The sequence below is a fragment of the Mustela nivalis genome (assembly GCF_964662115.1).
Source record: "Mustela nivalis genome assembly, chromosome: 12".
In the NCBI taxonomy this organism is placed as follows: domain Eukaryota; kingdom Metazoa; phylum Chordata; class Mammalia; order Carnivora; family Mustelidae; genus Mustela; species Mustela nivalis.
The window spans coordinates 315,323-341,116 of record NC_139031.1 but is presented as its reverse complement, the minus strand read 5'-3'; the positions used below and the strand labels follow the sequence as shown (position 1 = coordinate 341,116).

Genomic DNA, 25,794 nt, shown 5'->3' with positions numbered 1-25,794 from the left:
TCAAACATCTCCTTCATTTTCTTTTGCCAAATGAATGTTGCCACCGGGACCAGTCACGGGTCACTAAGCTCCCAGTGGTGAGAGAGCTGGGGAGCTTCCGACCCAGGCCCTGCACAGCCCCCAACCAGTGTCACCCCCCTACAGCGCCCCCCCAGTGGACCCCCCAGTGCTGTCCCCCTGCAGGCCACCCCCAGTGTGGCCCCCCATTGTGTGCCCCCCAGGTTGGCTCACCCGTTCGCAGCCCCCCTGCAGTGCACGGCACCCGCTCTCCCCCATCCTTGCCCAGCCCCCTCCCAGGATGCCCCCCTCCCCCCACCCCGTGTGTGGGTTGCCCTGAGGGCTCGTACCTCGGGCCCCGGGAACTGGAGTCTTGTCTGCTCTTCACCGGCTTTCCCAGGGTTCGGCTCCTGCTCTCCACGCCTGTCCTGGGTTTCTGATTTCTTGGGTGGTTGCTTGCTCGAAGTCCATTTCCAAGTGCTTTTTGAATGATGTGGGGTGGTTCTGGGCTTCTGTGAAGTGCTTGTTTGGGGCAGGAGGACTGTCCTCTCAAGCGCTTGGATTGGCATTTTGTATTTTCTTCTTACAGCAGTTTTGTATGGAGTTTGTCTGCTTTTTTTTCTGCTCTTGGACCTTTTGTCAATGGCTGTTCTAGGTCAAAGGAGCTTTATTCTGTTAGTTTGTGAGATGTCGTTTCTTTACTGGGTGCAGGCAGGTGTCTGCTCCGTGCGTCGCTGGGCCCTGCCCTTCTGTTGCACCTCACTTTCCGGCCTGTCTGTCCCTGTGAGCCGCCCCCCAGGTCTTGCCCTAGAAGCTGGGTTTGCTCTCTGAGGGCGCTTTTGCCTGGTTTCTGTTCCACCTTCACTCCCTCGTGCGTGAAGAGTCCTCCCCTCACGCCTGCCCGCGGTGCCTTGTACACTTGGGGAGTGAGAACTCGTCTCTCCTTACAGGTGTTTTGAGGTCCACGGTCTCTATGTCACGGTAATGCTGGAAGCTGTGATCATGCCTCATTTTAGTTGAGGCCCATATTGGTTTTTGGTGTTTGGGGGGCCTGGAACCCACATGACATTGGTTGTGCTTCTGTGACTCCTTCACATGTGGTCCTGTGTGCTTTAACCCTAGACGGCATCCTGACTTCCGTAAACCACTGCAGTCCCGTTCAGGCGGTGGAACCTGTCTCCACGTCTGTCTACAGGAAACAGAGTTTTGTGCTTTCTCCCTTTTCTACTCAAGAAGGTATGTGACCTCTCACCTCTGTCAGGTCCTTCTAACCAGTTATCCAACGTGGTTTCCTTGTTCACAAGCCTTTTTCTGTTTCTGTTGCCACTAGAGATGTCAGGTTTGTCATTCCACGTCGCTTCCCTGGATGAAAGTGGGGTTCTCAATGTGTGGGTGAGTAGGACACGCCCAGGCGCTCACACACGGGGCAGCGCTGACTCGGAGCTCAGGCCCTCTGACCTGCCGGGTCCGCGGTCGTCCCGGCGCCGCTAAGGGTCGGACAAGGGCGTCCTTGGCTAAGACGGGAGCGGCGAGGGCGAGACTGCGCTGACCCAGAGGCTGCTGCAGGCCTTGCTGGGGGGTGGGGGTGGGGCTGGGGTGCCTTCGGCGGGGGGGTCTCTTGGAGGTCGTACTGAGGCTCTGGCCACTGGCCAGTCGGAATGAAGGGGTTTGAGAAGAGGTCAAGGAAAGGGATTCATAACACTTGAAATGCTTTGAAGTCAGCGATCGGTCTTTCTTCTGGAGCAGTTATGGTTTTAGTACCGAGCGTGCAGTGCTGTCCTAATGAGAATGCGCTTCGCGTAGATCGTGTCCTGGTACGGCCCTGACACGCATTAACGCTCATTTCAATATTCTGTTTTTAGGTGGTGGTTGAATTACCGAAGGCAGACATTGCAGGCTCAGTAAGTGACTTAGGTAACTATTCCATAAAAAAGATTAATTTTGGTCAGTGTTTTCTAGAGTGAACAGAGATTAAAGATACCGACAACCGCTCTGAAGCAAGCGGCTGTCGCAGACGACACCGGCGATCTGGAGGCCGCGGTCCGAGTGGTGCGGAGCCGTCACCGGCCGCGGAGCAGGTGCCGCTAGCCGCTGATGTCCTTCTGGCTGGCGGTGTTTCCACCTTGGGTAGGGTGACCCGTTCCGTTTCCGTGCGTCATTCTCTATGCTCCCCCCGCATACTCAGGAGTCTGTCTCCCCCGCTGGGGCCCCCTCACCGTCGCCGAGCGGCCCGGGGCTTCCCAGGCAGTAGCGATCGGCAAGAGGCCCGAAGGGGCTTCCTGGCCACGCTTTGCTGGGGCTCGAGCTCCGGCGCTGGGGGAGGCGCCGCGAAGGGGGCTCGGCTGGCTCCCCGGGAGGGGTCGGCGAGACTTTAAGCAGACGGGGAGAGAGGGGGCCGTCTGGACGGCAGGGCAGGGGTGTTCTGGGCGCACACTTGGCGGTCCTGGTTCTTTGTGCTCCTTCCTAGGCTGCGTGTCCGGTTCGCGTGGTAAGCCCCCAGCCCGGGTGTGAGTTTAGTGTCCTAACGAGGGGAAGCTGGTGAAGGGTCGGTGCTGAGCTCCGTCTTGGCTCAGGCCAGCTCCGGCTGGTCCCCATGGCCTGGCCTCCCCGCCGCGTGCTGCTGGGTCAGCGCATGTCTGAGCGGGGCTGAGCCCGTCAGAAACTGGGTCCGGGGCCTTGCTCAGAGCTTGTGGCTTGTGGAGTCTGGCCTAGTTTCTGGCAGCAAGTGGCACCTGCCAGCAGGGCCAGAGAACTGGGTGACCGTGGTGGCTTAGGGGTTCCTGGATGAGGGACTGGGGTCCCCTCCCTGCGCTGTGTCAGCCATGAGTCAGCTGGGGCACTGAGCCACCACCGCCACCGCTGCGCCATCCAGTGCTCTGGCCCCCCAAGGCTTGGGCACAGGATCATGCGTCTGTCCCTCGGGTCTGGCGCTCCCTGACTGTCCTCACGTCATTCGGTCAGTGGCTCAGCTTCTGGGGATTGGCCCTGCCCCCGCCAGCGAGGAGCACGCCCGCCGTGTGGAAGTGAGCGCGCAAGAGCTGGGGTGCTCGGTGCCCCGCGTCCGAGGCGGTGTGCGCTCGAACTGCAACGAAACGAGGCTGAATCATTCAGGGATTTCACTCAGAGACACTTTTGAGGCAGAGTAGCCGTTTCTCACTGTTTTCCTGCAGCATCCTCTCTGCTTCCTGCCATGTCATCATGCTGCGTCTGTGTGGAGCCTCTGGGGGGCTCGGAGACTCCCGGACGTCAGAGCAGGACAGCGTCTGCGAGGGGTTCACCCCCTCCTCTGTGGCCTGATGGTGGGGCCGGACTCAGAGTCGGGCCGGGGCTGACCTGCCCTCACCCTGGCTGGGGCTCCAGGCCCATGGGGGTTGTAGCCTTCGAGCGCACCGTGAGGCTGCCTGTGTCCCTCACCTGAAGCGTGACCAGGACATGTTTTCGGAATTTTGGATGGGGGCGAGGGCTCAGTCTCTGCGCACGGCGGCTCACAGTCACCTGTGGAGGTGAAGTCCTGTTGCATGTCGTCACCCGGGGTCAGGGCCGGGCAGGGTGTGTCCCATCATTAGAGGTCATTATCTAGAAACTCCTTTTATCTGTAGAACCTTGTGCCCAAGCTCTGGCCCTGTTTCAGCTTTGCTTCTGGGAAAAGAAGGGAAGACTTTCCTACCCGTAGTCTGTGCTGGAGGGGCTCTGGCCACGAAGCGCCCTGGGGAGGGTCCGAGGCGTGTGTGTCTGACAAGAAGCTGACGCAGGTCACCGCTGACGGGGGCCACTTGCCATCGGCAAAGGACTGGCCCTCTCTCGGTGCCCGGGGAGCGTGGTGACGGGACACTGGCTGTGCCCCCGGGGTGCTGTCTTGGGGGAGGCCGGCACACCAGCCGTGGCCATCGCGGCTGTGACCGCTGTGTTAGAAGCGCTTAATAAAGGTTGAGCACCTGGGGCAGGAAGACTTCCCAGGGGAGGTCGTAACAGTCCGGCCGAGATGGCCGGTGCCGGAGCTACTGCAGGAGGACCGTGCGTGCGGAAAACGGAGGGCAGTTTCATGTGTGTGACAGCAACAGCGAACATGGTCCCATCAGTAACTGTGACAGAGCCCGGCACGTAGTTACAGTCACCCTTCCTGTCGCAAGTCGACTTTATCTATGTGGCTACACTGACACACTCCCAAGGTTCTAGGCAGTACCTTGCCCAGAATTTGGGTTTCAGTATAGATACATTTTTAATTCCCTCCTTTGCAGTAATTACAGAAAAAGGAGGATACCGGGAACAGACGAGGAGGCAAAGCCAGTGAATGGCTGAGGGGTCAGGGTTGTGGCCATAAATGCTTTGGGAGTCCAGGGAGGGAGCAGCTCTTGGTCCAGGGAAGGGGGTACCAGCGCTGAGGAGTGGGGGCACCTGTGTGCTCTGCGGCGAGCGTGTGACCGCCAGGCGTGCCTCCGCGTATGTGGGGAGAGAGGTCCTGGGGTTTCTGATGCGCGCAAGACCACCAGTGGGCATTTACGGCAAAGTATTCCTCTTGGAAACTTAAGGTTTCTTTTTTGTTTTTGTTTTTGTTTTGCTTAGTGCACCACCATTTTTTTATTTTATCAAATCTAGAAGCGTAAAGGCTTCTTGACTGGTTCCACAGTCCTTTTCTCATAAGGCAGTTTGCGGGAACCTCGCCTGCATTAAGGAGGGAACACTCTGGGCCCACGTTTTGGTGTCATTTCGTAACACAGTTCTTTGGACAATGAAAAATGATTTCGGGCAACTGTAATTGGATTTTGGTTTAACTCGTATTAAGAGGTGCATTTATTTACGATTGCCCTGTTTTCAGGTTTGATCCCTGGAGGGAGGGTAAAGCTGGTGCACAGTGCTGTGGTTCGGCTGAGCGACCGGTAAGTCTGTGCCCCTCTGAGTCAGAACCTTCCTTCCTTTCCCAGCGTCCGGGAGTCGCGCATACAGAACGTGCGTGGTCAGGTGTGCAGGGAAAATCCAACTTCTCAAACTTGGCGTTTTGCCGAGTTAGTTTAGTATTAATGAGTTCGCGTAATAAATGCAGTTACCAGGTGTACAGCGAACATCTCTTTCTCGATAATTTCTATCTTATACATCGGCACTACAAAAACTTGACTGTTTTGGGGCGCTGGGGTGGCTCAGTGGGTTAAAGCCTCTGCCTTCGGCTCAGGTCATGATCCCAGGGTCCTGGGATTGAGCCCCGCGTCAGGCTCTCTGCTCAGCGGGGAGCCTGCTTCCTCCTCTCTCTCCACCTACTTGTGATCTCTGTCAAATGGGTGAATAAAATCTTTAAAAATTTTTTTTGACTGTTCGTCCACCAGTTTTAATAGAACTGAAGTTAAGTGGGTTTCAGGTTCAGAAGCTCCGATATGAAAGTGTTATTTAGAAGCTTCAATTTCCGCTTTTACTCCTATAACTTAATGTGACATAAAGACTTTATTAAATGCACAAATATTGTCTGTGGGACTTATATATGTAAATTTATTCCCGAAACATCTTTTCTTGGTCACTTATTGTAGTTGGGGGCTATCAGCATGCGATTTGCCCTGGAAAAGTTTTTTATATTAGCGTGATTCTTCTTAGAATGCCTCTGGGTGATAGTAATGAATTTGTACCTGTTTTGAGATTGTAAATCAGCTTTAGTTGGTTCAAATATAATCACTACAGGGACTCTTTTATGTTTGAAAAAGTCCGCTGCTACACTGTAGAACCAGCCGCAGGTGACCCCTGGCCCTCCCTGGATTTCCCCGTGGGTTGGGGGGTGACAGCTGATGGGAGGTGGACGAGGAGTGTGCTCAGCCAGAGGGAGGGGCACGAGCCCCCGACCCACCTAGGATACTGCCCGCACGTTTGCTGTTGAGAGAGGTGGGCGCAAGTCACTGGCCAGGCTCAAGTGTTCGCTGTGCTGGAGGGTGCAGACGGCTCTCTTGTAGGAGGGACGGAGCCAGGACAGGAGTTTAAGGAGGGGAGTGGCAAGTCTCATTTGTGGTGTAGAAGGATCAACTTGGCACCACTGTGAGGCTGGACGGAGGAAGGGAGACAGGAGCTGTTGCAGGGCGGGTACAGGGCTGTGGTGTGAAGCACGGCGGCCCTCTTGCTTATGGAGGGGTTGGCCTCAGGGGGTGGAGCTCGGGAGCTGCCCTGCCCCGGGTGTCCGGCTCCGCGGCCAGCTGTCCCGCACACAAGGTGAGGACCGGGAGCCCGGTGGGAGGGGGCTGGGCCGTGCTGCGTGTGGCCATGACCGGGAGGCCGCCAGCTCCATGGCAGGGATCTCAGACTGGGGAGTCCTCAGCTGACCGGGGACATTTGTGGTCCTGAATGTGGTATGAGGTAGAGAGGCCAGATTCCCAGCTTCTGGCAGAAGGAGCAGCCGTGGGCCCTTTCCTGTACTTGTAACATATGCTTGTAACAGAAAAACTAACCATAAACTAAACAGTTTTCCCAGCAAAGACGAGGACAGCCCCTGCCGGGAGCAGAGCTTGCAGTTAGCTCGCAGGCCTCCGTCGTGTGGGGGCTCGGCTGTCGGTGTGGCCGTGCAGGGCTCAGGCCATGCGACCAGCGCGCATCAGGCTTGCGGGACGTTGAGGGCTCGAAATGAGAGCGCCGTGTGGGTTCCTGAGTTCACGGCCGCTTCAGTGAGGAAGAGACCCAGGAAGCCCCACCCCAACCCAGGAGAGACATGGGGACAGGAGACTTGGAACCCCAGGGGACCCCCAAGCTGAGGAGGCGGCCCACTGGTGGACCCCAGGACAGTTTCCCGCTAGGCGGTGCTCGAGGCTGGAGGAGGCCCATCCTTCCCGCGGCGAAGGGGTGTGAGGCTGGGAAGCCAAGCGGGCGACTCCGTCCAGTCTGCTTCGCATGTTGTTCAGGGTAACCTGCGGACAGGGAGGGTTGAGCAGGCGACCACCAGAGTCGTGCAGCTCGTCCCTGAGGGTTCACACTGCAGTGCACAGATTTTATAGAGTGAGGGGTGTGCAGAGAGGCCTTGTGGTAAGGTCTGAGGGTTTGTGGGCCCCTCCCGCAAGCTAACCCCTAGGTAGATCTCATGGTGCCATCTGGGCCTCAGGAAGGGGAGACCCTACATTGTCTTTTTTTTCCAAAGATTTTATTTATTTGACAGAGATCTCAAGCAGGCAGAGAGGCAGGCAGTGAGAGAGGGGGAAGCAGGCTCCCCGCTGAGCAGAGAGCCTGATGTGGGACTCGATCCCAGGACACTGAGACCATGACCTGAGCCTAAGACAGAAGCTTAACCCACTGAGCCACGCAGTGGCCCCCCTATGTTGTCTTTAACAAATTGGTGGACGGCCAAAGCAAGCCTCCCCCATCCTGGCCTCAGTGGTCCTTTCTTAGGTGTGTATATTACTCCCCAAGGGTCCCAAAACACATTTCTCCAAGAGAGGACACACACCAGATGGCGTCAGTATTGCCAGCACTCCAACGGGGGTTGGGGGGATGCTCCCACAAGATGGGCTCCCAGCACTCTTAGGGAAAGCAGTTCAGAAAGAAAAATGATAAAAACTCCAAGCCTGAAGCAGCATCTACCACGGCACAACGAATGGGTTCAGCACAACAAGAACTTGGGATAATGGGACAGTCTAAAAGACATTTCTGGAAAGAAACTATCATCTTTCAAATTTACAGTCTGTGGGTGGTTAGATAGATTAGACGTAGCTGAAGAAAGAGTTAGTGAACAGGAGACCAGAGCTGGAGGCCTGCCCAGAGCTTAGGGAGCAGGAGAAGAAACGGGCAAAAAGCAGCGAAGAGCTCTGCTGTCCAGGGACTCGGGCGAGGGGGAGTGTGTGATGTGCTGTCAGCCCGATGGCGTCAAACGGCTCATCCACTCATCTTCACGGTTTCTTTCAGCCTTTCCCATACGTGCTTTGAATTCTGGGGGGCCACGCAAACCCTGAACGTGAAGTTTCTTCCTTCAGACCCTAGTCACTTCATTGTTGGCACAGACGTGGTAAGTAGGGGTTTAAATCTAATTCTGTAATTCATTCTCCTTTCCTGGTTCCTTGGCAGATATCTTCATTAAAGATTAACTTATTTTTTTAAATGATGCTGTGTAATTGTTTCAAGAATAACTGCTTAATCCAACCTGATGCCTGATCCTTTTTATCACCATTGGTCTTCTTATTACCAGGGTCTTATAAGTCATGGCACCAGACAAGATTTGAAAGTATCTCCCAAATTGTACAAACCCCAGCAACCTGGTATGAGACCAGTCAAAGTGAATGTGATTGATTTTTCACCATTTGGAGAACCAGTATTCTTGGTAAGAAAGTTGGTTGTTAAAGCACCATTTCTGTTTGGGCAGCAAAACACCAGCAGTGACCTTGAGGATTCCTTTAAAGCAGCTCACTTCGGTGCCAGCGGGCCGCCTGCAGGGCAGGTCCTGTGTGCAGCCGTGCAGAGCGTTCCACGCCGCTGTGGAATGGATCTGGAAGGCTTTATCTTCGCGCACTTTGGGCTTACAGGAACGTTACAGGAACCTGCCTGTCTCTTCTCTTACTTCCGTGGCTCCATCCTCTCTCCCAGGCTGTCTGCGGACGTCCATGCTTCTGGGCAGGCGTGTGTCTGTGCATTTAGGACCTCAAGTGGACACATAGCCATTGACTGTCCTCATTGGGTCACACCCTCTGGGGCTGCCTTACTGCCTCTGCTGCTCAGCCTGTCCTGGGGTCATCCTTCAGGCCGGCTCTGGGGTTTTCCGGCCTCATTCCACGGGCCCCTCTTTGTTTCCTAGTACAGTAAACTCCAGCATCAGCCTTTTCTCCAAGGAGTCATGGCTGTAGTCAGGAGAAGAGTCCTGAGAAACCAAGATCTGGGCAGTGGGAAGTGCTTGCTGGGCAGGACACAGCCTCGATCCCCACTTTGAGCTCTGTCTGCTTATCGTGACCCTGTGCTGGCCCACATCCTTCCTGCCAGGGTGACCCTGCTTCCCTGCACCTGCCGGCGGGAAGAGACCTGGCTTCTCTGACCCGTGATGTTCGCTTCTGTGCACAGAGCGTTTGTGGTGCTAACTCAGGCCTCTGCTCTTTTGGAGGAACCAAGTGAAGGATCACATATATCGAGTTAGAAAGGAGTTAGGCTTCTCTAAGCTAAAAATTGGGGCTTTTACTAAACCAGGCAAGGGTTCCTGGGTGGCTCAGTTGGGTGACTGCCTTCGGCTTGGGTCATGAACCCAGGGTCCTGGGATGGAGCCCTGCACTGGGCTCCCTGCTCTGTGGGGCGTCTGCTTCTCTGCCTGGGCCTGCCACTCTGCCTCTCTGTCAAATAAAATAAATTACTAAATAAATAGTAAGCCAGCCAAGTTTTGTTTTATAAAAATCTCAATTCAAGGGGGATATATAACCGTATTATTGGTTCAGGTTTATATAATCTTTCTAAGGAAGTGGGTTATTGATTTCTGTGGAATCGATCATCATGGCCTGTGGTCGACTTAGCAATATTCCACTTGGTTAAGGATAAACCCCGATTTATATATTTGCTGAATTCATTATTGGCTGTTTGGGGAGGGGGAAGGGGGTTCAAAGTGTATCAGGATCTCCAGGGTGAATGCTCAGCTCGGTGATTTGGGAGGACAGAGCCAATGCTCTGACGATGTCCCTCTCTGGTGAGACTGAGTGAAAGGAAGACAGAACGGAGACCAGCAGTGTCCACCCTGTCCCCAGGCCGGCTGCTCAGACGGAAGCCTCCGGTTGCACCAGCTGACCTCCGAGCGCCCTCTCCTTCAGTGGGACTGCAGCACCGACGGCCACGCGGTCACAGGCCTCCACTGGTCCTTGACCAGACCTGCCGTGTTCCTGGCCCAGGATGACACGTCCTGTATTTATGTCTGGGATCTGCTGGAAAGCGACCTGGGTCCTGTAGCCAAACAGCGCATCTCCCCAGACAGGTGAGTCTGATGGTGCCTCCTCATGGGCACTACTTTCTAGAAGCGTCCTTGGGGGCTTACGGGTAAGGTTGCTACAGTTTAAACTGTGGTGGTTCATGTTTAAATTTAAACATTTTTATGTTTACATATATAAGTAATATTTTGAAAACCACTTTGGAATATGCTATTTCATATTTAGTCCAGAATACTCTGTGGATTAAAGAGTTCACACTGTGCTTTTCCCTGTGATTATCGTTCTTATTCATTTTTGCACTTATCTGAGATAGAGTGAGAACGAGAAAGAGCGCACAGGCGGCCGGGGGAGCAGCAGGCGGAGGGAGAAGCTGCGGGGCTCGATCCCAGGACCCTGAGATCATGACCTGAGCCGAAGGCAGAGGCTTCATGACGGAGCCACCCAGGCGCCCCCCTCCCATGATTATCTTCCTGTAAATGAAAGAAGCTTTTTGTGAGGTCCTTAGTTGCATTCCGTTACTAGTCTTTTAAATTCAGTATTTGTCTGAGTGATGTGCAGAGTCTTCCTTTTAGTTTCTGAAAGAGGATGCCACGTGTGCCACGTGGGAGTCAGTGATTCACAGCATTTCACAGCAGTGTCACTCCTCTGCCCAAACTGATGTCCCTTCAAACCAGCCCCATGTGCCTTGGCACTGAGTGTGGCGAAACCCATTCATGCGCGTGTGGATGTGCTTTCAATCATCCCGTTTTTGTTGTTTTGTTTAATTGAAAGTTGAAATATGTATCAAGTTTTCACTGTGAAGGGCTCTCTTTTGGCCCTGCTTTGTCTCTATACTTGTTTTCTGTCTTGAGATTTTCTATTTCTTGTCAGTACATTCTCCTGCTGTGAAATGAAGTCTCCCAGCAACCTGGGGGGGCCGGGGGCCACTCAGCTGTATCCCACACCCCTTTGTAGAGGAAAGAGAAGGACAAGCGGTGCTCAAAACCAGGGTACGGTTTGACAGACCACGAGGACACAGCAGTAAGACCTGGAAAGGGGCACCTGGGTGGCTCAGTGGGTTAAGCATCTGCTTTCGGCTCAGGTCATGATCCCAGGGTCCTGGGATCGAGTCCCACATCGGGCTCCCTGCTCGACGTGGAGTCTGCTTCTCCCTCTGCCCCTGCTTGTGCTCTCACACTACCTCTCTCTCTTTCTAAGAAAAAAAATACCTGAAAAAATTAAGACCTGCATGTATTTACTGCAAGTACTAGGTTCACTTACATTATTCTTTTTAAAAAATTGTTATTTTGTTACGTTAGTCACTGTATAGTCCGTCATTACTGTTTGATGTCGTGTTCCAAGATTCATTGTTTGCGTATAACACCCAGAGCTCCGTGCAGTCCGTGCCCTCCTGAGTACCCACCACCGGGCCGACCCATCCCCCACCCCTCCCCTCTGAAACCCCCCGTTTGTTCCCCGGATCCACAGTTTCTCATGGTTCATCTCCCCCTCCAGTTGCCTCCCCTCGGTTTTCCCTTCCTTCTCCCGATGTTGTCCGAGTGATTCCTTATGCTCCACGTGGAGTGAGACCACATGAAAGTCCTCTTCCTGTCTGACTTACTGCACTCAGCATCGTCTCGTCCCGTCCCGTCGGTGTCGATGCACGTGGTGGGTGTTCATCCTTTCCGATGACTGCGCGCTACTCTGTTGTGTATAGGGACCACATCACACAGCAGTTCAGCGTTGTGGCAGGATACAAAGTCAGTACACAGTGGTCACTTGCTTTCTTATACACTAACATGTAACTGTAGAAAGAGAAACTAGAGAATTGATTCCATTCACAGTAGCACCAAAAATCACAAGAACCTGGGAATAAACTTAACCAGAGAGGTAAGACCTGTACTCGAGGAACTACAGAACGCTCATGAAAGAAATCGAAGAAGACACAAAGAGATGGAAAACACTCCTTGCTCATGAATCGAAAGAATAAACATTGTTAAAATGTCCACACTGCCCAGAGCAGTCTATACTTTGAACGCCATCCCAATCAAAATACCAACGGCATTTTTGACAGAGCTGGAACAAACAATCCTAAAATTTGTATGGAACCAGAAAAGACCCCGAATCACCAGGGTAAGGTTGAACAAGAAAACCAAAGCTGGGGCTTCACGTTGCCTGATTTCAAGCTCTGTTACAAAGCTGCGATCACCAAGCAGCATGGTCCTGGCACAAAAACACAGCAGACCGAGGGAACAGAGTAGTCTCCAGAAATGGACCCACTTACATTATTCCAATTATTAAAAAATATATTCTCAAAATCCAGACTGTGGTTCACATAGGAACACAGAATGCACACAGTTTACTCTCCAGAGCTTGTCCGCTACTGAATAAAACAAGTGCGTGGGCGCACCTGCCGTGCGCTGGGCTCACTGCGTGCAGTGGGGCCGCGGGGAACCGGCTGCCGGCTCGAGGCCGGGTGGGTCGTAAGCAAAATAAACGAGCCGTCCCACAGCTTGTGACGGGAGAAGTAAACAGGGCGGGCTCGAGTGTGGATTTTCAGTGGGGCAGGGAAGGAAGGTCTTACCAAGGACAGTGCTCCTGCCCCATGCCGTCGGTGCCCGTGTCCGGATCTCGGGAGAGGGCAGGGGAGCTGCCGAGGCAGAGCAGAGAAGGGCGTGGAACGTTCCTTCCGCGACGCCTCCCGTCTGGGTAGCGGCAGTGTTAGGTGAAGGAGTCGTATTCCTAGAAAGGGCCCAGTGTTTCTCTGGCCGCAGAGAACAACAGAGCAAGAAACTAAGAGAGTCTAAAAGGCACGAGTTGAGGTAGAAGGAGGAACTGGCCACATTTTGGGTGGATTTTGAACCTGCAGGCTCGTGGTCTGGGAGCAGAAGCAGGCGGGGGGGCACGTGTGTGGGGAGCAGGTGGGGCTCTGGGCCAGCGTGGAGGTGGGGGCAGCTGCCCACGGAGCCTGGACGGGGCCTTTTCTCCGCCCTCAGCTTGGGCTCCGCCGGGCTCTCCATCCCCAAGACATAGTCCCTGCGGCGCCCCGCGCGCTCTGGGGCTTTGACCTCTGTCCTCGCGCTTTTCCTGGAGCCCCAGCTCGGCGGCGGCCCACGGAGCATGCCGGGTGGCACCTGCGGGAGTCACAGTGGCTGTGCCGCGGAAGCCTCTGCCTTGGTCACCTGCTACTCATGCTTCCAAGCTTGTGGCGACTCCGCTTGGCCTGTGTTTTACGCTAGTCACGGAACGGCAGTGTTGAAGCACCGGGCAGCACGGAGTACTGGGTCAGCACACGGCGTAGTATTAGTGCTTCTCAGGGGTGTGTAACAGCCAGCGGTCATCACGTCCCGTGCCCTCCGCCGCGCCCGTCCCAGGTGAGCCCAGCTCCCCCCACGCCCCCTCCCAGCAGCCCTCTGCTCCCTGGAGTCTCTCAGGCTGTGCCTTCCTCTACGACTGTAATTTGTCATGGTTCGCGGGCCGTGAGCGGTGCCGTGGCACTCCAGCGTGTGGGACGTGGGTGGGTGTAGACTGACTAGCCGCAGGGGCTCAGTCTGGTCCCTTTCAGGGTGGCTGTGCTTGTGTCACAGCGGCCTGGGAGCTGGGCATCCAGTGTGCTTATGGGAGGGTGGCACTCAGGCCCTCTGGGGCCACTGTGGGGTTTCTCTGCCACCTGCGACTGCTGGCGTCCCCTGGAGGGGCTCAGTGCTCCCGTCCTGTGTCTGTCGTGGACCCCACTGAATCGTGGCCCCTGTGGGGGCTGGTGCTGGTGGCCCTGGTCCTTAGGAGGAGACAGGAGGGGCAGGAGCATTGAGGTCGGTATGAGGCAGGCGTGTGTCAGCCTTCTTGGTGAGTAAAGGTGGGATGAGTGGGTGCCAGAGGCACTTTGAGGGTGCTGGGGACCCCTGACCAAACCAGGCATAGTCAGGGGATCTAGTCGGGCTGCGGGAGATCTCTGGAGGCGACGCCACTGAGGCAGGTCTCAAAGGATAAGTGGGAGTGAACAGAGGAAGACGGGAGGCACGAGGGTCCCGAGAGGCTGGCCCTGCAGGTGCCGGTGGGAGCCGGGAGCTGCGTGGGCCGCGAGCAGACGTGGGCCGCGAGCAGACGTGGGCCGCGAGCAGACGTGGGCCGCATGTTGCTCAGCATCTGGCAGCAGCCTGCGAGGGAGAGGTGAGAGGCCGGACCCGGTCAGAGAAACTGGTCAGTGAAGGGACTGGGGAGGCAAGGTCGGGGCTGTTGGGCTGGCTCTGGGTTCCTTGCTGGGTACTCGGGGACCACTGGCATCCCGGAAATTTATTCCTTACTAATAAGGAAATTTATTCCTTAGTCCCTCTAGGCAGCTAATGGGCTTTTACCAAGTTTATTTTTATTTTATTATTTTTTTAAGATTAGAAAAAAATTTTATTTGACAGACCGTGAGAGAGGGAACACAAGCAGGGGAGTGGGGGAGGGGGAAGCAGGCTCCCCGCTGAGCAGGGAGCCCCATGTGGGGCTCGATCCCAGGACGCTGGGATCACGACCTGAGCTTACAGCAGATGTCTAACGGCTGAGCCACCCAGGCACCCCTCTTTTACCAAGTTTAAATACAAAGTTTATTTTAAAATACTCCCAACGTAACTACTACTGGTCCCAACCACGTCCCATGTTCTTCCTTTCCCCTGGAAAAAAATAGTTGTTTTTTTTCTGTTTCGTGTGTGTGTGTGTGTGTGTGTGTGTGTTGCTTTGTTTTTCAGAGATGGGATTGATTGGAAAAAAGTACTATGTTCCATTTAAAATTTTGGTGTATGGCATTTTCTAACTTAGGAAGCCACAATGTTCTTGACCCATCATGATATTGGGTAGCATTAACTAAGTTTTATGCTTCCAAATCACTTTTGTTTTTAAGAATTTCTTGATATTGTTATAGCCTGCCTTCAATTTTGATCCTTTATTCTAATTGTCAGGTACATAGAATTTAGCCTTTTTTAGCCTTCTGTCTGGTCACCAACCATTCCTACTTGGTGGCCGTGTACTTGGAAAAAGGCCGCATGATCTTTCTGGCTCCTCTCAGTGTCTAAGGATACTTGCTTTCCTGGCTTGCATCCACAAACTATGTCCCTCACCCTGCTTCCTGCAGCAGATCTCTCCTCAGTTGATGAGACACTGTTTATCTCCTTGTAACCCTACCTGTCCGAATGGTCTGACATCGTCTGCCTTTAAAACCCTTCCTCCTCCTCCTGTGAGTCATGATGGGGCTGAGTCGTACCAAAGCTCGCCGCAGACTGTTTCCTTAGTGCCTTGTGGAAAAGAGGAACAGGCTGGCCGGGAGGGTCTCCGCTCAGGGCCGGGACCAGGGTGGGACGCACAGGGGTCTTCAGGCCGCACACATCCGTCGCGACCTGTGACCCTCGTAAGCACTCAGTCTGCAGAAATGTAGAAATGCATTTTCCAAGCGGTTTCTATAGATCTTTTATGTTTATTTCTGGCCTAACCTTTCTTCTGACTATTACTGAAATTTTTAGAATTTAGCATTTAGTAAATGCTCTTTCCTCTTTCCTTGGAGGATAGATGATTTGGGGACTCATGATCACACAGCACGTGCTTCTTCCTTTCAGGCTGGCGGCCATGACAGTCGTGGGTGAAGCCGAGAAGGCCAACGGCAGCTTCCTGGCCCTGGTGCTGGCCAGAGCCTCTGGCCGCGTGGACGTCCAGTACCTGAAGAGGACGTGGGCAGCCCCCGTGGCAGACGAGCTGAGGAAGCTGCAGCTGCTCCTGCGGGAAGCCCTGTAGGGGGTCTGCAGGAGGGCGCGGTGTGGTCCTGGGGGCAGGGGCGAGGGCTGGGTGTGACCCCCATGGGAGACACGGTGACTCCCGTGTGTATGTACATTGATGCAGAGAGAGGACATGTATTCTGTACGTAACTTATTTACACGAATGTCACCTCTGTGTTCCCAGTAAATAAATCACTATTTTCTGAATGGAAACAACAAACACTTGAGTATATGCTGAACTGGAAATGGTCAAGTCGGTTATGTTCTTCTCTGAGAATATTTCTACTTTTTAGAAGAGCTTTAAAATATTAGCACATTTGTATTTTAAACACTCTACCATGAAAATGTTCTTTAATGAACAATTTTCTTAGTCCTGCAGGAAAGGACATACTCAGGTATAAATTAAATGGAGTTATGTCATTGAAATGACCTCTGCCAACTGTTTTCTTAAAACTTTCTTGGGCTTCTTTTGGCATTATTTGAATGTCAGACACATTTTACATTATGCTTTAGAATTTAAAAATGTCTGTATAAAAATAACCCAAGTAAATAAATGCTCTTGAGTTTTGCACTCAGTTATAACAAGAAAGCCCAGGACGGCCTTCTGGCCAGCTCCGTGTCCCCTGGACGGTGATGGCTGAGGATGGTCAGCGAGGGCCTGGGGGAGCTTCGGTCTCTTGGGCCGCACTTAGCAACAGGAAGATGTCACTGCAGAAGCAGAGCATCTTTTACATGGAAGGTAAAAAGGAACATTCCGGAGCGTGTCACCTGTGTGAACTGTGTGTGTCTGACTTGTTCAGCTGGTGTCTGCCTCCTTCACTGGACCAGGAGCTCTGTGGGCAGAGATATGTCTCTTTTCTCAACATCGTCTCTGAGGGCTATGTGTCGGCCTCGCACACAGTAGGCGCTCAACCAATGGTGAAAGAAGGAAGAAAGGAATGTGTGGCCGCTGAGTGAGTTGGCTGTGTGGCTGTCACTAACACAGAGCCAGGTCCTGTCAGAACTCTGCATTTCGTGACTGGTTGTGGGGACTGTAATTCTGGAAACAGGCTAATCTCCTCAGCCCCTCATCTACTGCCCCCAGCTCTTATGTGTGAAGTTTGTCCTAAACTGGAATTGAGGGGAGTGACCTCCAGCAACCTGCAGGATAAGACGGCATCAAGCTAGCAGCCATACTGGCTCTTCTAAACCCCATAGAGGCTCAGGAAGACACAGGAGGAGCAAGGCCTGGCCACCAAAACCTCACCCACTGATTAGGAGCAACTTCTAGATGAGAGATCGTTGGACTCCGCTGAAGAGTGCCAGTAATACCTAGAGATTGAGGTCCTCCCACTGGACCTGTGTCTTGGACACAAGACTTGCCTGCAATCCCCACTGCCCCGTGCTCCGCGGGCACTGCTTCTCCCTTCGGTGGACGTTGCTGCTTTCAGACAAAGCTCCCTCGTGCCCACCATCAGCACCTCCTTCCTGCCATCCACTTCAAGACCCCAATACCGGGAAATACCAAGAGGGAGAGAAGTGCCAAAATATAGTTTTGCCAAAATTATCTTTGAGGACATGTGGGGAATAGAAGGTCCTGCTGGCAGTCCTTCCTGGGGAAGCCAATTTTGGGGGTTTTGCTCTTTGAAGAGCTTGTTTAGTGTGTCTAGCAGACACCAAGAACAGAAGAGGAGTTCCCATCTGAGTCTGGGGTCTGCACCAGAAAGAGTCTGCTTTGGGCTAGAGGTGTGCACAGCTCTTACCCCAGCGTCTAGAAGGAGAAGGTCCCACTGAACTCTGCTCATTGGCAACCAGAGTCTGGACATTGGTGCTCTTTGAAGGAGGAGTAGACCAAGAGTGATGCATGCAGTGCCGTGAAATGTACTATTTGGCAGATGAAAGATGATCCTGAGGACCCAGAAAGGGAATGGACCTCTGGAGACACTTGGCCGGAGGAAGAAAAACAGCAACAAAACGGTCGGCTATGATGAGAAATGGCTTCCCTGGAAAGGAATAGAAAGCCAAGGAGAAAACAGGTTCAACATTAAATACTAGAGAAAATGTGTAAAATAAGAGTTAAAATCCACACTGAAGGTGACAAATGGGTCTTTTCCGTAAGGGAGAATGGGTCAGCGATGTCCAGACTTGAGGGGTTTCTCAGGATGCAGAGGGACAAATTGATGAAAATAGTGAAACACCGGCGGTCCGAAGTGGGGGTCACAGTGTTTCCACGGATGAGCAACGGAAAGGAGGAGCCCGGACAGTTGTGGGAGAGCTTCCCGAGGCGATAAAAGAGCGGGTGTGCGTGTGGGAAGGCTCACCGGGAGGCCGTCCACAGACGCAACAAGGTGAGCTTTGCCTAAGACGTCAGTGTGCTTTCAGAGTCACGTAAACATTTCTCTTTTTCCTCTCGTTTTCCCTTCTCTCTAGTTAACTGAGCATTTTGTAGGATTCCATTTTACGTCTGCTGACTTAGCACTCAAACACCTCTTTCAAAAAGTTGTTGGTGATTGCCCTGGGGCTGACAGCAGATGTCTTCGTTGAGCCAGAGTCTGTCTCCGGATGGTCTCGTACCCCCCGTGTGCGGTGTAAGTTGACGGACTTCCCTCCCTCCTCTCCTCCTGTGTGCATCTGCTTGTGTGTCTCTTCCCATGTGCTGATGTTCACACATGAGAGAGCGAGCACGCGTGAACATCTCAAGCAGAGGAGCCGGATGCAGGGCTCAATCTCATGACCCTGAAATCATTACCCGAGTGGAAACCAAGAGTTGAATGCACCGATTGAACCACCCAGGCGCCCCTCTCCTCTTAAGAAATGCATCTTAACTCAGTATAGCATTCTGGGCTGAGAGTTTTCCTTCAGCACATCAAAGATGTGTCAGCCAGGTTTCTGAAGAGAAGGTGCCTAGATTTTCATCTTCGCCCCTGTGTACAATATATATGTCTCTTCCCTGGCTTGTTTTAGGCTTTTCTCTTGGACTTTTTACCAACAATTTGATTATGATATGTGGGTTTCTTGTTCCCCTCCCCTGCTTTAAAAAAGTTAGCTTACTTGGTGTTCCCTGAACTTCTTGGATCTTCTTGGATCTTCTGTTGGTGTCTGTCATTAATTTTGGAAAATTCTCAGCCGTTCTTTCCTCAAGCATTTCTTTCCCTATTCTCTGCTTCCTTCAGAGTCCGGTGATGTGCGCATTAGACTGTTTGATATTATCTCAAGGCTCCTGGATAATGTGTTCTGCCTTTCTTTCCTCTTTCTGTTTCTGCTTCAGTTTGGGTAATTTCTCTTGACCTGTCTTCAGGTTCATTTATTCTTTCCTTCCTGTGTTGAACCTAAGGATGAGCCCACTGAAGGCGTTCTTTCTCTTTTTCTGCTATTATGTTTCTCTTTTCTAGCATTTACATTTAGTTAATTCTTCATAGTATTCGTTTCTCTGCTGAAATTACCCACCTAATCCTGTATGCTGTCTGCCTCTTCCACTATACCCTTTAATGTGTTAACCATATTATTTTAGGTTCCCTGCAAATTATCCAGTTAGTTCAACATCACTGTCCTATGTTTTTTTTTTTTAAGATTTTTAATTTTTATTTATTTGAAAGAAGAGGGGCAGAGGGAGAGGAAGAAGCAGGTTCCTCACTGAGCAGAAAACCTGATGAGAGGCTCCATCCCAGCATCCTGCGATCATGACCTGAGCTGAAGGCAAATGCTTAACCAGCTGAGCCCCCGAGGCTCCCCTCGCTATGGTATCCATGGTTCTGATGGTGGTTTCATCTTTTAGGAGTATGTTGCATTTTTTCTTGCTTTTGTGTAGGCATCTTGTTTTTTTGTTGAAAGTTGCTTATCTGGTATAGGGCAGTGCAGACTCAGACCTGGAAATGACTGGCCGCCTCCTACCAGGCCTTTCATGAAGGGCTTGAGTCACTCTATCAGGGCTTGGGGTATGTTTGAGATTTGCTGTTGCTCCAGATTTCTCTCACTGATCCTTTGGGTCTTTGTGGGGGGGCGGCCGTGGTGCTCATCTTCATTGTCTGCTCCTTCCTCAGTTTTGGGGCTCCCTCAGCATTTCTCATTGGCCTGCTGGGGAGTGGACTTTGGGTTTCTGTTTCGATGGAGCCTGGTCTCAGCAGGCCCCAGCACCATGTCTCAGGGGTGTTCCTGCTGCTTTCTTGGCCAGGCCCTGAGCTTAGCACCTGTTTTTGCCCTGTCCCCACTAGGGACCCCAGTTTTTTTCTTTCCCTCCTAGCTACATGGTCATCACTTATGTTGTAAGGTTGACAAGAGTGTACCTTTTTTCTTTTTTTGAGTTTTGGGTAGTTAACATACAATGCAATATTAGCTTCTGGAGTAGAACTCAGTAATTGATCACCTACATATAACACCCAGTGCTCGTCCTAACAGGTGCCCTCCTTAATCTCCATCAGCCGTCTAGCCCATCCCCCAGCTGCCTCCCTCCAGAAACCCTCACTTTGTTCTCTGTCATTAAGAGTGTCTTATGGCTTGTTTCCTTCTCTCCTTTTCTCATTTCCTCCTTCATGAATGTTCATCTGTTTTCTTTCTTAAATTCCACATATGAGTGAGATCCTATGGCATTTGTCTTTCTTTGACTGACTTATTTCACTTAACATAAGATGCTCTAGCTCAGTCTTTGTTGTTGCAAATGGCAAGAGTTCATTCTTTTTGATTGCCAAGTAATATTGCATTATGTATACATACAGCTTCTTTACCTATTCATCAATCCATGGACACTTGGGCTGCTTCCATTATTTGGCTATTAATGCCGCTATCAACATTGGAGTATATGTAGCCCTTTGAATTAGTGTTCTTGTACTCTTCGGATAGATACCCAGTTGTATAATTGCTCAGTCATAGGGTAGCTCTATTTTTAACATTCTGAGGAACCTCCACACTGTTTTCCAGAGTGGCTGCACCAGCTTGCATTCCCACCAACAGTGCACGAGGGTTCCCCTTTCTCCACGTCTTTCCCAACACCTGTTGTTTCCCGTGTTGTTGATTTTAGCCCTTCTGACAACGAACATGCCTTCTGAAAGGTAAGCCTTGTTCTGTCAGTAGACAGGGTAAAAGGTCTTGGCCCCAAGGTGGGGGCTTTGCACCAGGAGGATGCTCTCAGGGCCATGCTTCTGACAGTGCCTGGGGCAGGGGTCCAGGAAGAAGCGGGAGAGTTCCCCCGCCTCTGTCACTGACCCTCCCCCGTCCACTCCTGGGTCTCCCAGCCCATGGCTGGCTCGGAACTTTCGGCGCCCGTAGCTCCCCCGCATGTGCTGAGGGCGCAGCTCACGCATCCTCAGGGCTTATTGGTGCCCCTTGGTGCACCCTGGAACAAGGCTGCCCTCCCCCAAGGACGCTCTGGGCTCCGGGATTTGCAAAGGCACATGAACTGTGAGAGCGTGAGCCATAGGGGGCAGCAGACATCCAGCCATCCCTCTCCCCTTCTCTGGGCCAGGCGCTTGCATTCAGACTTCCAAACAGCTAAGAGCTTTCCTCTAAGAAATGTTGTTTAAAAAATATCCACCAGAATCCAGTCTTTTCAGGGTGCTATCAAGGGGGATGATCACTTATTTTTTGAAGATCTATTTTTGATAAGCTCTAATCCAAAATACTTAAAAAAAAACCCCAGTGAGGTAAAAGCTTTTCTACAGGGAAGCCCCGTCCTTATAGTTCTTACCTTTTCCCATCACACTTGGGCCCTCGCCCTGACTCAGGAGATGCTCCCAGAGGCCTCCGAGCGGGGTGGGTGGAGGGTGAGCCCTGACCGTGCACGTGCAGCTGCCCTCCACCCCAGGCCCCGAAGTCCTTGGTTCTGCCGGGGCTTTTCCCTCAAAAAGTGAGCCAGCTCTGCAGTCAGAACTACCACGCACGGGGTTACCTGCGCTGCTCAAAACAGACCCTCTTTGAGTCAGCAGCGTCCTTTCTCTGGCCACGATGGGCCATTCCTCCTTTCTAGCCCGAGGACTGTTCTGCCCCTGCAGCCAAAGCTGCGTGTCTCTAAGGACCATCTGCAGAGGTAATTCTGTGGTGTTGAGGGGGTGCAGCTGGGGAGAGACTGCTGGTCTTCCTTTGGAGCTGTGAGGAGGGGGAGTGTGGCTTGGGGGAGCAGGTGTCCTGCCCTGCAGAGGGGATCGGTGCCGTCTGCGCGGGGTTTATGTGGAAATATGCCGCAAGGACAGGAAAACAACCCTGGGCAACTGAGCAGCTGCCATCAGAGGAGTTTGGACGTTCCGTGGTTCAGCTTCACGCTGTAATTATTACCTTTATAAATCTGTGAGAACAAAATTCTCCCCCGAGTACTGGAATACACCATCTGGTGATCACAGAGTCAAGGCTTCTACTTTAATGGCATCTTTTTTTTTTTTACTTTTGTTCATTATCTTTTACACTCAAACTCGCAAGGCTGAACCCAGATCAGACTAGGACAGTACAGCGGTTCTTGTGTGCGGCCGGGAAATCTCTTCACTGGAAGATTCGAGCCTGCGCACCCCTAACCGGGTGCAGAGGCAGGAAGATGGCCCCGCGTACACCCTTCCCGCTCCGCCCCACAGGGCAGCAGGGTGCACGGCAAAGGGGCGGGTTGCCCGGAGCGTCCTAGCAGGGGCCTTCCGGGACCCTGGGAGAGCCTGTGGCCCGGCCGCCTGTCCTGTCCTTGCTGTCCGGGGGCCCGTCTCAGGACCCATTTGAGCAGAACAGCCGGACTCTGCCGAGTCGGGTGAAACCAGAGGAGACACACGTGGCCTCTGGGGGGCAGGCGCCAGGGACGGCCGAGTGTCTGGGTTTTGCACGTTGCTGTGCGCCTACTTCTGCTTGAGGAAGGCCACCCAGGGCTGGGGGTTCGGGAGGGACAGGATGAGCGCCCCCCACCCCAGAGACCGGGCTGCTCCGTTCTTCCTGACACAGCTGACTCTGCGGTCATGACCAATAGACGGTTTCCTCGATGCCCAGCTCGGACAGGCACTTGGTAAAACGTGGTTCGGTGAGGGCACATCAGACAGACAGTTGCCAAGGTCTGAGTCTAAACAGTGTGTGACCCGGGCGTCACCTACTTCAGTCTACCCTCCTGTCAAATAGGAAGGAATCATCGTGTTCACCTGACGGTTGTTTTAGGGACTAGAAACCCCTTCCTTTCCTTCCCTGCTGATGTTCGGACTTGACTGGGTGAAAACACACCAGATGTGTGGCTTTTGACTGTGGCCCCTGGGCTTGCTGGCACGTGTGCCCAGAATTGGGAAGATGCCTGGACAACACCAGCGTGTCCCAGAGTGGGCGCCCGTGCCCAGCAGAGAGCACCGGAAGGCATGCGCTCTGCTCACAGGGGCCCCTGCCGTGGGGACAGGAGGGCATGGCCTGTCCACTGCTCCCTCTAATGCCCTAGGCACACGGGTCCCAGCCAGCTGGGGCCCAGCGGTGTTCAGATCAGACACTGTGATCTACTCACCCATACACACCCTCAGGGATGAGACATTGGACACACGTGTGTGTATTAATGTCACACGCATGCTTAGAGTTTGAGTCCAGCCTCAGGCTGGGAGCAAACACAAGCTTCCCCCAGACGGCTGGACTCAGAGTCTCTGGGCAGAATTGTTTTCAGGGTCCGCCGGGTACCAGTTAGCAGCATGGCTGTGAACCACCATCTGTCTTTTGATCTATCATTGATAATCTATCAATTTGTCGTCTATTAGTCACCTGTCAGTCTTGTCTATGCATGTCTTACCAATCATCTATCGATCTATCTGAGACATTCCTATGTTTTGGTCTCAGCACGAGCTCCTAGGAACTGCTGGTGACCTTTAAACGGTCCGTGTGAGTCTGTGCTGCTTCCCTGACAGTCCCACAGACATCTTCATCTCTTCTCGTGGGCTCACTTAACGGGCTCTGGCACCTGCACACAGTCTGGCTTCAATATCCAACTAGTCGTGATCTGTCATTCTTTAACCTTCTGTTTTTCCCACGTAACAGAAGCAGTCTCGTGTTGTCATTTCTAAAGGGCATCGTGGATGAGTAGAGCCCTGCCTTCTTTCCTGTCCATTCTGCGAAGGAAACAGCTTTGGGACGGGACCCTTTAGACCCCAAGGCCCATCAGAGAGGGGGCCGAGGTACTCCCATGCTGCAGACCCCCCAGGGCAGCTCTCTGTTTGTGAGGCTCCTCTCCTTCCCTGGGGGCCCATCAAGGCCACCACCACCCCAGCCTTCCGCCTGGTGTTTACTTAATTCTGCCCAAACGGAGCCAGTTGTGTGGGGGGCTCTCTCCTGTTAGGCTGTGAGTCCCTCGTGGCTGGAGAGCGTGTTACTCTTTGAAGCACCCCTACCTCCGCCCCTCACTATTTGCTCATTGTAGAAACTCAAACTGCTTTTGAAGGATTCTTTACTTTCTTTCTTTTCTTTTTTTTTTTTTAAGATTTTAGTTATTTATTTGACAGAGATCACAAGTAGACAGAGAAGCAGGCAGAGAGAGAGAGGGGGAAGCAGGCTCCCTAATGAGCAGAGAGCCCGATGTGGGGCTCGATCCCAGGACCCTGAGATCATGACCTGAGCATAAGGCAGAGGCTTAACCCACTGAGCCACCCAGGCACCCCTGAAGGATTATTTCTTAAGGCCTCTGATTTATTTTAAAAGCTTTAAAAACATTTAATTCTCCCTTTAATTCTGTGGCATCCGGGAGATTGAATTAAGAAGAATATTAGATTTTCTGAACATTCTGCTTCCCCCACGTTTGGCTGCACTGCTCTGCAAAGTGAAGGCTGGGCGTCCGTCTTCCTGTGTCTTTCCCTGGGTCACGTGCTGGGGCAGCCTTGGCTCTTCACCCTCAGAGCTGTAGCCAGTGTCCCAGTGACCTCCTTATAGGGGTGGCTCTGGGTGGGCCGTGTGGTGCTGCTGGGACAGGACAGGCCCTGGGGTGGTCGGGGGGCACGTGTGTGCAGGTGTGTGTGCGTGCGAGTGTGTGTGATGCCTGTGTGTGGGTCAGGAGTCAGGAGCTTCCCTGTCTTCCCTTCAAACCCCCTCCCCACTTGTGGAACGGGGACAGTGGTCTCTGTCCACTCGGGACACTCATCTTACAGGTTGCTGTGGGCCAACGGGAGCTACCGTAGGTGGGGGCCCCCCTGCACGACCTGCAGGGGAGTGAAGGTCAGAGTGTGTTGGGGGGTAGCTACCCGGTTCCTCATTCTGCTGGCACTGCGGACTGGCTGGGCTCAATCAGGGGCTCGCGACTCCTGCCAAGACCAAGCTTGCTTGGGGTTGGAGGGGGCAGGACAGGCTCACCTGACCACCTCTTCCTGGAGTGGGGCGTCTTCCGTGTGCTGGGTTCTCTGTCCATGTCCAGACCCTAGGCTACTTGTTTACTGCAGTGCGGATGCCGGTGTCCTCACGTCCTGCTGGCTGTCCCGTGGCTGACCTGGGGCACCTGCCTCTCCCAGGCCTGATCTTTGCCGCACACTCGGCTATCTTGTCTAAATCTGTGCTTTTGTGAAGCAGGCGCAGAGTAGTGTCACCGTGCTCCTCCTCACATCAGCCAAACGTCTGTTACACAGGGTTTTAGATTCCGTCTTCAATGGTGGGTGTGCGGCTGCAGCTCCTGGTGTTGGGGGACCCTCCCGTGGGTGTGGGCGACTGTCTCAGCTGTCGCTAGGGCCTGCGGCCAGCCCAGCACACACCTGATCCGTGTATTTGCTGAAGCATGTTCCATGGCAAGCAGGTTCCAAACCCAGCAGCCGAGGCCCCTGTGTAATCTCTGTGCCTCGGACGGGCCCTGACCCATGCCTGAGTCTGTCACTGCAAGTGCCGGCGCCTGGGTTTGTCTCACTGCCCAGCAGTCCTGGGTGCTGACAGTCCCTCTGTTCCCCTACAGTGTGTAAGGCTCACAACACGTTCCTGCTGGCTCCTCCGGGGAAAAAGGAAACCAAACCCCACAGCGTACACGTTTTTAGTGGACATTGCTGTCTGTCTGCCTGTGTGTGCCGACTTGGCTGCAAGGCCTGCCTCCCTGGCTCCGGGCTTCTCAGCAGCTGGACTCAGCCCCCTCCTCCCAGGGCTGCTGGCCACTGCTCTCAGCTCCCGGGTGTCCACGAGACCCCTGTGCCTTCATGTGCTGGGGCGGCTGGCCGAGAGACGGCTCTCACCCCAGCTGCGCCCGAACCCACAACATTAGGCCCTGTGTGCTTCTACTGACGTCACAGCCTGCTGAGGGGCCCCTGGGAGGGACTGCGCCCAGCCTATCCCCCAATACCCGTGCCGCC

At 53.3% G+C, this 25,794-nt stretch overlaps 1 protein-coding gene across 1 annotated transcript in view; it reads left to right on the top strand.

The window, feature by feature from the left end:
• Nucleotides 1-15,794, top strand: part of DYNC2I1 (dynein 2 intermediate chain 1) — a 52,808-nt gene extending 37,014 nt beyond the window's left edge. The window contains 8 exon segments of the mRNA XM_082692855.1: nucleotides 1,120-1,233; nucleotides 1,328-1,389; nucleotides 1,860-1,911; nucleotides 4,814-4,874; nucleotides 7,858-7,957; nucleotides 8,138-8,269; nucleotides 9,669-9,892; nucleotides 15,419-15,794. Of these exon segments, the coding sequence (XP_082548981.1) occupies nucleotides 1,120-1,233; nucleotides 1,328-1,389; nucleotides 1,860-1,911; nucleotides 4,814-4,874; nucleotides 7,858-7,957; nucleotides 8,138-8,269; nucleotides 9,669-9,892; nucleotides 15,419-15,593 (920 nt within the window). The 3' untranslated portion in view covers nucleotides 15,594-15,794.
• The last annotated feature ends 10,000 nt before the right edge of the window (nucleotides 15,795-25,794 follow it).